This window comes from Chelonoidis abingdonii, chromosome 2 (assembly GCF_003597395.2).
Source record: "Chelonoidis abingdonii isolate Lonesome George chromosome 2, CheloAbing_2.0, whole genome shotgun sequence".
Lineage (NCBI taxonomy): Eukaryota > Metazoa > Chordata > Testudines > Testudinidae > Chelonoidis > Chelonoidis abingdonii.
Genome location: NC_133770.1, coordinates 161308143 through 161321875, shown reverse-complemented (window position 1 = coordinate 161321875; position 13733 = coordinate 161308143). Strand labels below are relative to the sequence as shown.

Here is a 13733-nt window from a genome sequence, read left to right as displayed (position 1 = left end):
TGGGCACTCTGTGGACAGGCTGGGGGGGTTTGCTCAGCTGCTGACCTTGCTAGGGTCAGCTTGTCCCTAGTGACTTTCCTCTGTAAATTCTCTGCTCCTCGGAGTGTGTCCCCTTGCGTCACTATCAGTATCTGATGCTTGCTGGCAGGGGACATCCGGCCTCAGGGGAAGCTGTCTCAATCCCACAGAGTGTGTGAGTAAAGGAGGGCTCTCCCTGGGACTTCCTTAAAAGAGGGACTTCTCTTGTGCTGGGGGCTAGCTACAGGAGTATGGTGCTAGCTGGCCGGATGCCCCGGAGCAGGGAGGGCCAGCTTTCCCTCCATCCCTGGTGTCAGAGGGCATGTTGTGTTTCCCCTCCAAGTTTGCTTGTTTTTCTGTTGTGTGTGAGTTGCTCCCCCTGCAGCTCGCAGCACGACTATTAGACACAGAATCCCACACATTCAGCACAGTGGTGCCCTCCCACTGCACCGTACTGCTGTTGGGAGCCAGCCCTTTGGACGCTGTGCCTGGGCTAGCAGCAGGCATGGGACTCAGTCAGTGCTGACAGCTGCTGCCTGGGTCTTGCTAACCATACTAAGCTTGGGAAGTGCCCTGCTCTCTGGGAACATCGGACGGAGTTCCTTGCTAGGCTCCTCTAGGAAGGTAAGGAGCTGCCTACTCTCTCTGCTGTGTGGGGGGGGGGGGGGGGTGTATGTGGAGGGGGCGTATAGGGCAGGACGGGGTGGAGGGAGTGGAATTCTGATCACAGGAACCCTCCTATTCATAAAAAGCCAAAGGCATGAAGGTTGTTAGAACGATCTTTATCAGACACCCCCTGCCCCTGGGTGGTGCGATTCAATCCGCCTGGATTCCCTCCTGCACCAAACCCTGCAATCTCTCAGCTCCCCCCTGCTTTGGGGAGAGAGACCAGAGTTACAGGCGGTTTGTGTGCAGAAGGACCAGAGCCATGGCACTGCCAGCCTGGAGCATGACTACACTTGCAAATGGAGATTGCGATGTCTGTTGCCTCTCCCTGTCTCATTCCTGGATTATAGGGTACCTGAGCGGAAGGGAATGGAATCCAGTGGTTAGAGCGAGAGGGACTGGGAGTCAGGATGCCTAGGTTCTCTTGGGGAGGAGTGTGGTCTGGTGGTTAGAACAGGGGGCTAGGAGTCAGAACTCCTGAGTTCTTTGCTCGGGTCTTGAAGACAGTACGGGAGGCTGGGTTCCTTTCTGTAACTGTGGGCAAGTCGGATCTCCTCTCTGTGCTTCAGTTTCCCCCCTATAAAGCAGAGATGATGATAATCCCCACTTCACACGAGGGCTGTGAGGCTCTGTTTGTTATTGGTAATGGTGATTCTTGTGTTTCTAACATGACTCTCAGTGCACCATGCAACTGAAAATAACAGTACTCAGCATGTCTTCAGCCCAGTGCCCTTTACCCCAGGCTGTCAAAGTGCTGCACCCAGAAACCACAACCCCCCTCTCACTCTCATTAAAAAGAACAGCCAGAGGCAGTGCAGTCCAGCGAGCAGGGCACTAGACTGGCTCTCAGGACACCTGGGTTCCATTCCCAGCTCTGCCACTGACCTATGGTGTGATCTTGGGCGAGTCACTGTCCCATCGCTCAGCTTCAGTTTCCCCTCCCAGCCTTTGTCTTGTCTGTTTAGGCTGAAACTCTTCAGGGCAAGGACTGTCTATAAATATGTGTGTACAGCACCTGGCAAAACTGAAGTGTGTGTGTAGGGGGGGGCGGGATATAGTTCTCATTATCCATTTAAGTGCCCAATCCTTTTTTTGAGTCTTGCTAAGATCTAGGGATATCTTGTGGCAGTGAGTTCTACAGGCAGATTGTGTAAAAAAAAAAAAAAAGGCATTTCCTTTCAGCATTTATAAATGTGCTGCCTTTCAGCTTCATTGCCCAGGCCCCTGATCATGTATCATGAGGAAGGGTAAAGAGGGGCACCCCATCTCCCCTCTCCCTGCCATTTAGTATTCTACCTGCTCCTAGTCTGTCCTCTCTGACCCATCTGCTCTGCTGATTGACCCATCTTTGTAGTCTCTCTTCACACAAGAGTCTCTCAGCCCCTCTATCTGCTTTTTCCTGATCGAGATGGGTCACTGGCACTCATCACTCTAGCCAGGGACACCCTATTGATAATGGCATCATAATATGGTTATCTCCTTTGGGCTGCTCTTTGGACTTACTTCTGAATTGGGCCCAGTATTTGTAAAGCGCTTTGACAGCCTTGAGTGCCAGGCCCCGGAGAGGAGTGAATGGTGGTGATTATTATTGCTCGGGGTTCAGCTGCTGCATTACATGCTTGGGGGGTGGCGGCTGGGTGGGGAATGGAAATGTTCGAGGGGACACCAAAGGGAAAAATGCTTCGTTGGCTCTCGGAGAGCTACGCGCTCTGCCTAATTGCATCCAGACCCTTGCGAGTGAAATGCAAGCCCCAAGCAAAGAGTGATGCAGGCTCTCTGCAACTGAGCCATCCTGAGCCAGGCACAGCCTGGGTTTCCTGGCAGAGGTCTGAAAGGAAAGTGTTAAGCAGTAACGATAATAGATGCCCCACCCAGCAACCTAGCTCTGGGGAGGGAGTTTCCTTTCTCAGAGTGAGGATTGCAAGGGGCAGATATATGCACTGGGCTGGCACCATGAGAGTTAGAGTTTTGCATGATGCTAGAGCAGTGCAAGCACTGGCTGGGCATGAGGATGGTGAGCAGGGCTGGCGCTTCCATTTAGGCGACCTAGGTGGTCGCCTACGGAGCTAGGATTTGGGGGGGCGGCATTTTGCCACCCTCGGCGGCAATTCGGCAGCGAGGGGTCCTTCTGCGTTCCGGGTCTTCGGCGGCAGTTCTGCGGCAGGTCCTTCACTCGCTCTGGAACCCGCCGCCAAAGTGCCCCGAAGACCGGAAGCGCGGAAGGACTCTCCCGCTGCAGAATTGCCGCCAACGACCGGGAGCGCGGAAGGACCCCTGCCTAGGGCGCCAAAAACCCTGGCGCCGCTCCTGATGGTGAGAGTGGCATGGGCACTGGCTGGGCATGGGAGCAGTGAGAGTTGAAGAGTACGTAGCTAGCTGCCCCAGGGTGAAAGCACAGAGATGGGCCATTTCTGCAGGTGGTGTTCCAGCCTGTTCCTCCTCAAACGTGGTGTTCCCCACTGTGTGCCAGCACCAGCATTGCCTTGGGCACCTTTGGGTGCTGGGGCCTCTGTGCTGAATCCCCATGGCACCATCTCACCCAGCTGTTTCCGATAGGATGGGAACGGTGCCCTCTACACCAGGGAGGGAGTGAGCCGGAGAGCAGGGACCCAGGCTGGCCCTTGGGCCGAGACCCTGGCCAGGGCTAGTTCTGGAGGAGGAATCTCCCCTCCTCCCCCACAAATGCCTTTGTCTCGTGCTGTAACAAACGCAGCTTCTACAGAGAGGCAAGAGGCTGGCAGGGCCTTGGGCAGTGCCACTGAATGCCTCGGGAGAGAGGAGGGCAGCAACTGGCCTGGGGCTGTGGTTCGGAGCCCGTTCTGCTCTCTCTGGCTCAAGGTGTTGGCAGCCTCCACCGCAGAGCACTCTGTGGCCTTGGGGTTCAAAGCCAGGAGCGGCCAGAGAGCAGCAGCTGTTGAAGGTGAACTGCAAAGGGTTCATCGCTGCCCTCTCAATGGCTGCTCGGTTCTGGTGGGGTCAGGTCAGGGTGTCTGGGAATGGTGAGTGGATGATGGGGACCTCATGGGAGAGTGGGGTGCAATGAGGGGGGATGGGATGGGATGGGGAGCAATGTTGGAATGGTTATAAGAAGGGTTGGAGGTAGGGGGATGAGGAGCAGTGTTGGGTGGTTATAAGAAGGGGTGCAGTGGGGTTGGAGGTAGGGGGATGAGGTGCAGTGTGGGATGGTTACAGGAAGTGGTGCAGTGGGGTTGGAGGTGGGGGATGGGGTGCAGTGTGGGATAGTTATAGGAAGGGGTGCAGTGGGGTTGGAGGCAGGGAATGGGATTCAGTGTGGGATAGTTATAGGAGGGGGTGCAGTGGGGTTGGAGGCAGGGAATGGGGTGCAATGTGGGGTGTTTATAGGAAGGGATGCAGTGGAGTTGGAGGCAGGGAATGGGGAGCAGTGTGGGATGGTTACAGGAAGGTTTGCAGTGGGGTTGCAGGCAGGGGATGGAATGCAGTGTGAGAGAGGTGATGGGGATGTGAGGGAGCACTGTAGGGGAGGAGGTTGAAGGGGTGCAGTGGGGCTGGAGGCAGAGGATGGAGAGCAGTGTTGAATGGTTACAGGAAGGAGTGCAGTGGGGTTGCAGGCAGAGGATGGAATGCAGTGTGAGGGAGGTGATGGGGATGGGGATGTGAGGGAGCACTGTAGGGGAGGAGATTGATGGCTCAGGTGTCCGGGTAAGTAGTTCTTGGATCAAGACAAAGGCCTTGCTCCAGTGCAGGGGGCAGTCTGGGGTGTGTGTGGCAGTGACACAGCACCAGCATGTTCGAGTGCTTTACGAGCATTTACTCATTACCTCTCACAACCCCCTTGTGCCCTGGGGAAATAAATACTGTCCCCATGTCACAAATGGGGAAACTGAAGAACAGAGAGGGAACATGACTGGCCCAGGATCACTGAGTAGGTCAGTGGCACAGCAGGAAACAGAACCCAGGAGTTCTGGCTCCTAGCCCCTTCTTCTAACTCGCTGGACCCCACTCCTCCTCTCAGAGCTGGAAACTGAACCCAGGAGTCCTGGTTCTGCTGTATGTTGAGCAGGGTGAGGGACTGTTTAAGGGAGGTGTGTGCTGCCTGGGAAGAGTGGAGCAGCGTGAGAGACACTGGGATACATTTCCCCTTTCCTGCTCCCCTGCCCTTGGTGCAGTGCCAGGCCTGGCTCTGCTTTATAGCAGTGACTCATCCCCAGAGCTGGGGAGTTGTCCCTCCCCTCCGGATTGTTCTCTTGCTCCAACATGCGGTTCAAGCCCCCCCTCTCTGTGCTGGCCTGCCTGTCTCTGCAGTGTTTGCACTGGGACGGCACTTGGGTCTGGAAATATTTCCACACCAAACACTTCACCCTCCCCCACCCCATTCTTCTGCCAGAGCTAAACCAGTGCAGCAAGTTTCATCCAGCCTGAGAGACTATCCCTGGAGTCAGGGGGTGCCCAGCTGGAGGAATGGGGGTGCTGAGGTTAAAAGAAGGGGTGTCCTCTCCCAGTGAGGGGTGCAGGGAGGTCAGAGTGAGACTCATGGGGAAGGCACTGCTCAGATCTTGGTGCCAGGGCTCCTGTCCAGACTGGTCTGGGAACAGTGAGTGCATGCCCTAATGATGTGGTTTCCATGCACTGAAAACTCCAGCTCTGTACCCACACCTCACCCCAGCACTGGGGGAGATTTGACCCTGTACCAGCAAGCAGACCCCCCCACCCCTGCCTTAGCTGTAGCTGCAGCTCCAGGCATGGACGAGTTGGTGGCAACCTCAGATGCTGGTGGGGAATAACGGATCCTCCTGGTGGTCCTGCCCCTCCACTCTGTCCTGGGCATTGGCATCTGGATACCCACCTGGGGTCCTCCTTCCCGACCTCTGAGCAAGGCTGCAGGGAGGTAGCAGCAAGCTGGCTGGGAACAGAGAGAGAGAGAGAGAGAGAGAAACTGGTCTGCATTAAGGACTGTGTCTGGAAGAAGGCTTTTTGCTGAGACAGTACTGCCTGCAGGGGAATCCCAGCTGGGTTTCTTGGTGGCTGGAAGATGGGGCAGATCTGGCCAGAGTCTCTTTTCCTCAGGCAGGTTTCTTCCCTCTCCATTTTCTCTCCCTCTTGCTCACCCCCTGCTGAGTTAAGAGCCACAGTGCCAGACATCTGGGTTCAAGGATGCAGGGTAAAACCGTGGGGTGGGAACTGGCAGCCACATCTCCCTGCATGCTGCCAGAGAGCTGCCAGTGTGGGCGAGGGAGATAAGAGACAGGGTGAGTGTGTGTTTGTGTATAGGGTTTTACTAAACAGTAACAAACAGATGCAACCACAAATACTACAATGTTTTGGTATCTGTTTCCGTCAGTTACTAATGGGTTTTGGTTTTTCTCTTTTATGTAGTGTTATGTACACGTACTCACACACAATAAATAGTATGTGATCATGTCATTAAAGACAGTAGGGAACCTTTAGATCCACCACGCAGATGTCTACTGCTTGAGCTAACAGAGTGACTGATATCAGTAGTAGGCTGTCATCCTCCAGATGGACCAGGACTCTTGGATTCCATTCCAGGCCCTGGAGGGAAGTGCGTTGCAGTGGACCCGTTCCCTTCCAACCAGTCCCGTCTCTTCTGCACCCCGACTCCTCGTCCAATTCTATTCACCTAGCCAGTCCAAGTCTCCACTACTCAAGCTTCTCATCCCAGTCCCAGTCTCCTGCCCAGCCCTGCCCAATTCACCCTTCCACCCCTTCGCTCCTTGAAGCCACTTACCCAGCCAATCCCAATGGCCTCCTCCTGGTTCTTCACCTCTTCCCCTGCCCTCCACCAGCCTTCACTCACCCCCGCAACCGATGTTCCCCATTCCCATTGGCGTAGGGTGACCAGATGTCCCGATTTTATAGGGACAGTCCCAATTTTTGGGTCTTTTTTTTTATATAGGCGCCTATTACCGCCCCACCCCCATCCCAATTTTCACATTTGCTATCTGGTCACCCTACACTGGCTCCCAGGCTCCTCATCCAGTCGCAATGTCCTCACTTCGACCTGGCTCCTTGTCCCACTCTCTTTGTGCAGTTATTTTAATCCAGCAACTACAGAGTTAATGAGTTGTAGCCTGCACATGGGCTGGGTCAGAGTCCTGTGTGAGCAGCTGTGTTTTGGTTGGCGGGAAAAGCCTGGGAAACAGTGTATTTCCCCCTTAGATTGCAAGGTTTTCAGGGCAAGGTTCTGTCTGTAAAAGGCCGAGCGCCCTGTGGCTGCTATATAAATAACACCATGTTGTTGCATCTGGTGTTCTAGCTTGCACCTATGCTTGCTGTGCCGATGACTGTGCAGGCAGAACAGGGCTGAGGGAAGCATGCTGGCTTCCCGGAAAGAGCTGATCAGTGCGCCCCCTTGTCGGGACTGTGCAGCCCCGGGGGGCCAGGGAGGAGAAGAGTCTGAAGTGGATTTCTGCTCCTGTATAGAATGGGCATGGCTGCTGGGGAATGGCACTAGCTTCTCCTCGTCTCCTGCTCCGCGAGCCCACGGCCCTTCTGGCTGTGGTGGAAGGCTTCTTCCTGAGCAAGAGGGGTTAGTTAGGCTATGGGTCTGCGCTTCCCATTCCATCGAACTTGGCCTGTAGGTCTGGGCTCTCCTATTCCCATCTCAACCCCGCCTCCAGCCTACCATGGACAGATGAGGGGCTGGATTGTTCCCTGTGAGCCCTGGCCCCAGACACTGCCACCTCCCTTCTGTTAACCCAGCGCTGCCCCCAGACAGCTCTGCCACTCCCACAATGATGGAGCCCGGCAGCAGCTCATACTGTAGCTTGTTGTTCAGGGCTGAATACAAGGCCGTGGCATTGTCATAGCAGCAAGGAACGGCCAGACACAACTTTCGCGCTGGCAAAGAAAGGAGGTAGGCGCTGACCTCACGGGTGGACACCCACCAGTGTGTGGGGGAGGGGGCTTTGTTTCCCAAGACTGCAGTGTGCAGTGCTGACAAGTTGGCACCCAGCTGTGGCCAGGATCTCTCTGGAGCTGGGACTCAGAGGTTCTCCCCTGCTGCGTCCCATAGCTGGGAAGGAAGGAAACAGAAGCCATCCCAAATCGCCCCTCAGCTCTGTTGGATTCTCCCACCCTGAGAGCCCCAGTTTGCCTCTGCATGCAGGACCCTACAGGGCCCCAGGCCCTGATCCTGCCATCTCTGGGGCTAATGCTGCTTCACTGAGTCTTGTCTTGCCCTTGGAGCATGATGTTGCTGCCCCAAAGCTCTGGCTGGCTATTGGCTTGGTGCCATAGGTGCCCTCACCAGCCTGAGTGTCAGGCGGCTCTGCCAGGCAGTGAATCCGGCCTCTGGATAGGGGGCGGAATGAACAGGGACAGGCAAACTGGAGCCCAATTTCCCAACCAGCGAAACTGATTTCTGTGCTGCCCTCCATCCTGACTCAGGCTCAGGGCTGCGGTCACATCTCTTTCCCTCTGTGTTGCAGAGCCCTGCTGTGGCTGACCTCCGTGCTCCACTCTTCCGCCCCATGATTCCAGGCAGCTGAGAGGCATGAGACAGCCATGGCATTCCAGGCAGCCGGATCTGGGACACTGCAGCCCCAGAGCGTAAGGCGTTGATTCCACTGAGCTCGTGTTGTTTTTACCATCGTGGTGTCTATGTGCGAATAACAGGAAACGCTACCAAGTGGCCTGAACAGTGGAACAGGCTCCCCATGGAGCATGGGAAGCGGTTGTACTAGAACCAGGGTAGCTAGAGCCGTCTGCTGGCAACAGTCCTTTGCTGGGACAATGTCGGCCCTAACAGATCTTGGCCTGGAAGCCAGGACTTCTGGGTTCTATTCCTGGCTCTGCCATTGACTTCCTGTGTGCCTGTGTGCTCCAGCCACACCGTACCTGCTTGATGTCTCTCCCCACCTCAGCTGTACCTGTCGCCATGTGCTCCATGCTGATGGTCTGGGGCTGCTCACGGCCGGGCAGTCGGATTGGGGCGATGACGGTTGCAAAGCGAGATGGCGAGGGAACGTCTGCTCAGGAATAAGAGCATTGGCCCCGGTCCCTTCCCAGCGCAGGTCCCCGGCGGAGATGACTCAGGGGTGTCACATCTTAGTTCCCCACACAACAAACACTGCAAAGGTGTGGCCCCCGGCTCAGGAAATGGAGGGAGGGGACTGTAGAGCAGAGCTGTTTGGCGTGGGGAGCTCCAGGCTAGAATAGCAGGAGGGGCTGAGGATTGGGATTGAGGGACTCACAGGAGCCGGGAGGACGTCCAGAGCTTGAAGGGGGGTGGGGCACTGCAGGACAGAACCGGCAGAGCTGGGCTGGAGACCCAGGCCCGGAACAGGACTGAGGGGCACTGGCTGGGTGTTGCTGCATGGTGGTAGAAACATGCCCAGCATCTGGCTCTGGCAGCCCCCTACTCTCATCAACAGTGATCTCATTCCTGCCCCTCCCACAGGTGCAACCCCTGGAGCCTCTGCTGCATGGCTGGGGACCGGAGCCTTCTGCGCAGAAAGGATTTCTTGGCAACTTCTCTCTTCCCACTCCCCTGCAGGGGACATTGAGGGCAGCTGGGAATCCCCACCTCCAGGAGAGACACGGTGCACATTCAGCAGGAGCATGGGGCAGTGGCTGCTTTCCTCACAGTCTCTCTTCTCCACCCCCCTGTGCCATGGCAGGAGGCTGCCTGAATCCTCAGGGGTCCCAGGGCCTCAGCTTTGTCCCATCTCACCTCCAGAAGAAGGAATTTCTTCCTGCTGCCAGGAGCCCAGCAGCCCCCACGGCCACATCCCCTCAGCCATCCACATGGGTCCCACTGCGACACAGAGGACCCAGGGTGAGTGGAGCCTGCCCTACCCTGTCTGGAGCAATGGTATGCCGGCCCTGGGAGCTGGGGGCGCCTAAGCTAGCAGCCCTGCTGTCCCTGCAGGGTCTCTGGCCCAAAGACAGTAGTTGCCGCCAGATGGGCAGAACTGAGCTGGCAGGGACCACCCAGGCAGTGCCAGGCTTCCCCCACGCACTGCTTCACCTGTGTGCCTCACCCCAACCCTCAGTCCCTCCGGCCTGTTCAGCCCTTGGTCCTTACCCTGGGGCTGCCCACGAAGGCAGTGACTGGTGCCAATGGGGACAGTGACCTTTGTGTTGTAGATGCTTTTCCCACTGGACTGAGACCCACCCAACCGACCTCCCCTTGGGGCCGCCAAATAGTCGTCCGACAGCGATGGTTTTGGTGCCGGCCAGCCTAGGCTGGAGTTGAACCAGTGACATGGGGGCGGAAAGCTCTACGGGAGTCTCTTTGCTGTGCAGTGTTGGAGCCCATATCTAAGGAGAGGCAGGCAGGAGACACGTTCAGCCTCCACTCCAAGTCCAGACTCCTTCCCCACCCGTTGTTGTGTGCCACTAGTTCCAAAATCAGAGGGGAAACTGAGACCTCAACTTCTCTAGCACCTGCTGCCCCTAATCACCCCAGCACCTGCTCCCTGCCACCCAGTGTGCTGTGACTGCTGTGCCCCTCAACTCCCCCATGCCTGCTGTAACCCACACTTCCCAGTGCTCTCTGTGCCATGGCCTCTGACTCCCCTGCACCCTGACTCCTTGGTGCCCATTGTCTGCACTCTGCTGCACCCTGCACAGCAGAGCCATGTTGTTTCCCTCCCCCATAGGTGCCCGTGATCCGTAACTGTGGCTCCAACACCCTGAACTTTGAGTTCCATGACACGTGTCCCCGCATAGCGTGCAATGGCACCACCGAGCCTAGGAGAGCAGCACCCAGGAGCTCAGGTAACTCCAGCCAGGGACGGCGCCCCACAGTGCCGGGCTCAGACAGAGACCTGGGAGAGCCCCTTCTGGCTCAAAAGCCCTTTCCAGCCAGCCCCATTTCTGGGGACCATGGTCTGCGTGACTGGATGCCCAGATCTCAAGGTGCAGCTGTCTCAGTGCATCCCCCTAGCTGCGGCTGTCAGCCTGCAAGCTGGAGGTCCCCAGGAGGACAGAGAATTCTCAGGGGCTGGGAAGCAGGAGAAGCTCAAATCCAGGCCGCTCCCTGTGCCAGCTTTCGGCCCAGCTCCTCTCCCAGGCCAGCCCTGACTAACGAAGCAAGGGGCAGCCTGGGGGAGTCACCAAGCTCAGCCAGCCTGGGGAGGGACCTCTGGCAATGGGCTGGGGGCAGGGAGAGAGGTGTGGCCCCTTACTGCCAGAATGGATGTGCCCACTTCTCGGGCTGGATAGTACCGGGCAGTCAGGGGATCTGGCACGTCCCCACCTGGAACAGCCCATTGCCACCACAACCCTGCTTGCAGGAGATTTCCCGCCTTTCCCAGCACTGCATTTAAAGAGTGGTGGGGAAGAGACGCTGAGTGGAGAGCTGAGGCCTCCTATTAAAAATAGCATGGCTGTTCTGGGTTCCCTGGACTCCTGGCCCCACACCTGGACACTTGTCTGTCTGTCAGCCCTTCTGTCTGTCCAGGGGACATGGGCCCTGCTGTCAATGGGGCTGCCATTGTGCTCACCGCCCAGGCCCTCTGGCATAGCAGGACCCATAAGTCTTGGACTGTCCATGCCCTGAACCCCATCTCTCTCTGTCTGTCTCTCCCCACCTTGCCTGCAGTGAGCGACTGGTATCAGACCTGGCCTGCCAAAGAAACGAAGAAGCTGAGTTCCCAGGCAGTGCCTGTTCCCCTGCCTGCTGAGTCAGCAATGAGCCCCCTGGAGAACGGCCCCCCGCCTGTGCCCCGCACAGCCCCCTGGTCTGCCACCTGGACTAAGGATAGCAAGAGGAAGGACAAGCGATGGGTGAAGTATGACGGGATCGGCCCGGTGGATGAGACAGGGATGCCGATCGCATCGCGATCTGTGAGTCCAGGGTGGGAGTGGGTTTAACGGGGCTGTAGAGATCCCACTGCTGGGCTGGGCTGCGGGGAAGGGAAGCGTGTAGGAGGTGTTGGCCCCTCGCAGTCGGTTCTGATCCCAGTGCCCTAGTGCGGTGCAAAGGGGCGCGGTGCTGAAGGGTAGGGGTCTCAGGAGGAGGCACTCTCCCCTTGCAGCCAATGCTGACCGCAAGGCCCTAGCAGGGCACAAGTGGGTGCTGTGCTGCCGGAAGTGGGGTAGGAGGATCAATAGGGGCGCTGTCCCCTTGGAGTTAGTACTGACCTCAGTGTCCCCAGTGCAGTGCTAGGGGGCGCTGTGCTGCAGGAGGTGGCATCTTTTGCATGCGAGTTAAATGCAATGTCCTGGCCATCATTTGATACCTGGCTGGGGCCAGTTTCCCTGCCCCTTCAGCCATGGTGTATCAACTCCGCTGTAGCTTTCTGCTCCCCCCTAGTCTTCTTGCTGCAGGGCTGCTTTTCCTGACGCCTTGTGTGTTTGCTTCCAACGGCAGAGTGTGGACAGGCCACGGGACTGGTACCGGAGCATGTTCCAGCAGATCCACCGTAAGCTCCCAGGTAAGGTCACCTCCTCCCTTGGCTCCCCTCGGAGGCACATGATAGGTGCAGGGGCCTTCCTGCAGCAGCTTGGCTAGAGTGATGCCAAGCACCTCTTGTGCCCATCCATGCTTCCCTCTCCTCCTCTCCCGCCCACCCTGTGGTATATAATGAGTCTGTGTCATTCTGCCAGCTCCCCTGCCACATGTGTCTGTCCTTATCCTGGGACAGAGTTCAGGGACCAACTAATCCGCACCACCCCACTCCCTTGTGCCTGTTCCTGGCCATATCCCGGCTGCTCCCAAAATTCCCATGGGCCTCCCCCCGACCCTGCTTGCAGGGTTGGGTGAGGGAGCCTGCCTCCCGGCAGACAGGAGAGGGAAGGACCCAAGCTGGGGGGCTGATTTCTGCACCCCCAGCGTGTGCCACACCAGACATTGCCCCATCCAGGAACCTGTTCACACCAATCTCGCTCCTCTTCCAGAACCACAGCTGGACTGGGATTTCCACCACTGCACAGGTAAGCATCACAACCTGCTCGCTGGGGTCAGGAAGTATCAAGTCCTTTAACATCGGGACAGAGAGCAGGGCCTGGGGGTCCCCTCACCCCTCTCTGCAACCACTGTCCATAGAGAGCAGGGCTTGGGACTTTCATAGGGATCACAGATTCCTGCCCCCTGTCCATAGGGAACTGGGCTTGAGGTGGCCATAGGGACCACAGCTCCCCTCACCAATCCCTGCCCCCGTGTTCATAGGGAGCAGGGCTTGGGGTGTTCATAGGGGAAACACCCCTGGGAAGGCCCTCACAGGGCCCTGCAGCCCGGAGCGGGGTGGAGGGTGTTGGGCTCCAGGGCGGTGCCCTGTGGGAACACACAATCCCTTGCCTGTCCCTCTAGGAGTCTTCGCTGCACCCCTTTCTGCACTGGGCACTGACCTGTTTGTCTCCCCCAGAACCACGCCCTCCGGCACTTGCACAAAAGGGCCACATGCCAAGTGGCTCCTCTTATCTGCAGAATGGCCTGGACTGGTGAGTACAGAGGTGGGAGTGCTTGAGGGGATGGGACATGCATGCCTCTCCTGTGGGGAGAAGCAACAAGCTGGAGGTGGGGAGGGGAAGAGACAGGCCTCTAGGTTGGTATCCCTGCCCTGGAATACATCAATGACTCATCTGTCCAGTGTCCCACTTCCTGACTCAAATAACTGGCCAAGTGGCTCTGCAGTCTAACCTGGTGCCGTGCTGGAACAGAGCAGTGGCCGATCTAGCCAGCTATCCTGCCTCTGATGAACAAAACCCTTCCTGTGCCACCCCAGTGTGCATTATCTTCTCTTGTGAGGACATGCCTTCCTGGCCCTGGGTCTTGATCAGCTTGTACCCTGAAAGATGAGGCCCGAGGGCCTTTCTAATCTGACCCTGGCTAGGGGTGCAGGTGCGGAGTCTCTGAATAAAGCGACGAATCCAAATTTCAAACCACTGGTCTCAGCAGCAACATCCTGCAGCAGTGAGTTCCACAGGATAACAGCACTGTGTGGAAAGGAATGCCACCTCGTCTACGCAGGCTTTTCCTTTTCTTTGTTCCCAGATGGGTGTGTCCATTCCACTATCCCAGCAGGTATGTCCCTGCTGCAAAGGGCAGAGAGGGGCTGCTCCCCTTCCATACAAACCCTCCACCAGCTTGGAAAATGAAG

General features: G+C 57.2%; 1 protein-coding gene across 1 annotated transcript in view; it reads left to right on the top strand.

Annotated features, from left to right (window-relative positions):
* The first annotated feature begins 247 nt into the window (after positions 1–247).
* The window catches only part of SORBS3 (sorbin and SH3 domain containing 3), a 31061-nt gene continuing 17575 nt past the window's right edge, over positions 248–13733 (top strand). The window contains exons 1-8 of the mRNA XM_075062759.1: positions 248–642; positions 8115–8235; positions 9086–9463; positions 10290–10407; positions 11234–11478; positions 12005–12068; positions 12532–12567; positions 12999–13074. Coding sequence (XP_074918860.1) covers positions 8191–8235; positions 9086–9463; positions 10290–10407; positions 11234–11478; positions 12005–12068; positions 12532–12567; positions 12999–13074 — 962 coding nt within the window. The 5' untranslated portion in view covers positions 248–642; positions 8115–8190. The remainder of the gene's footprint in view (positions 643–8114; positions 8236–9085; positions 9464–10289; positions 10408–11233; positions 11479–12004; positions 12069–12531; positions 12568–12998; positions 13075–13733) is intronic.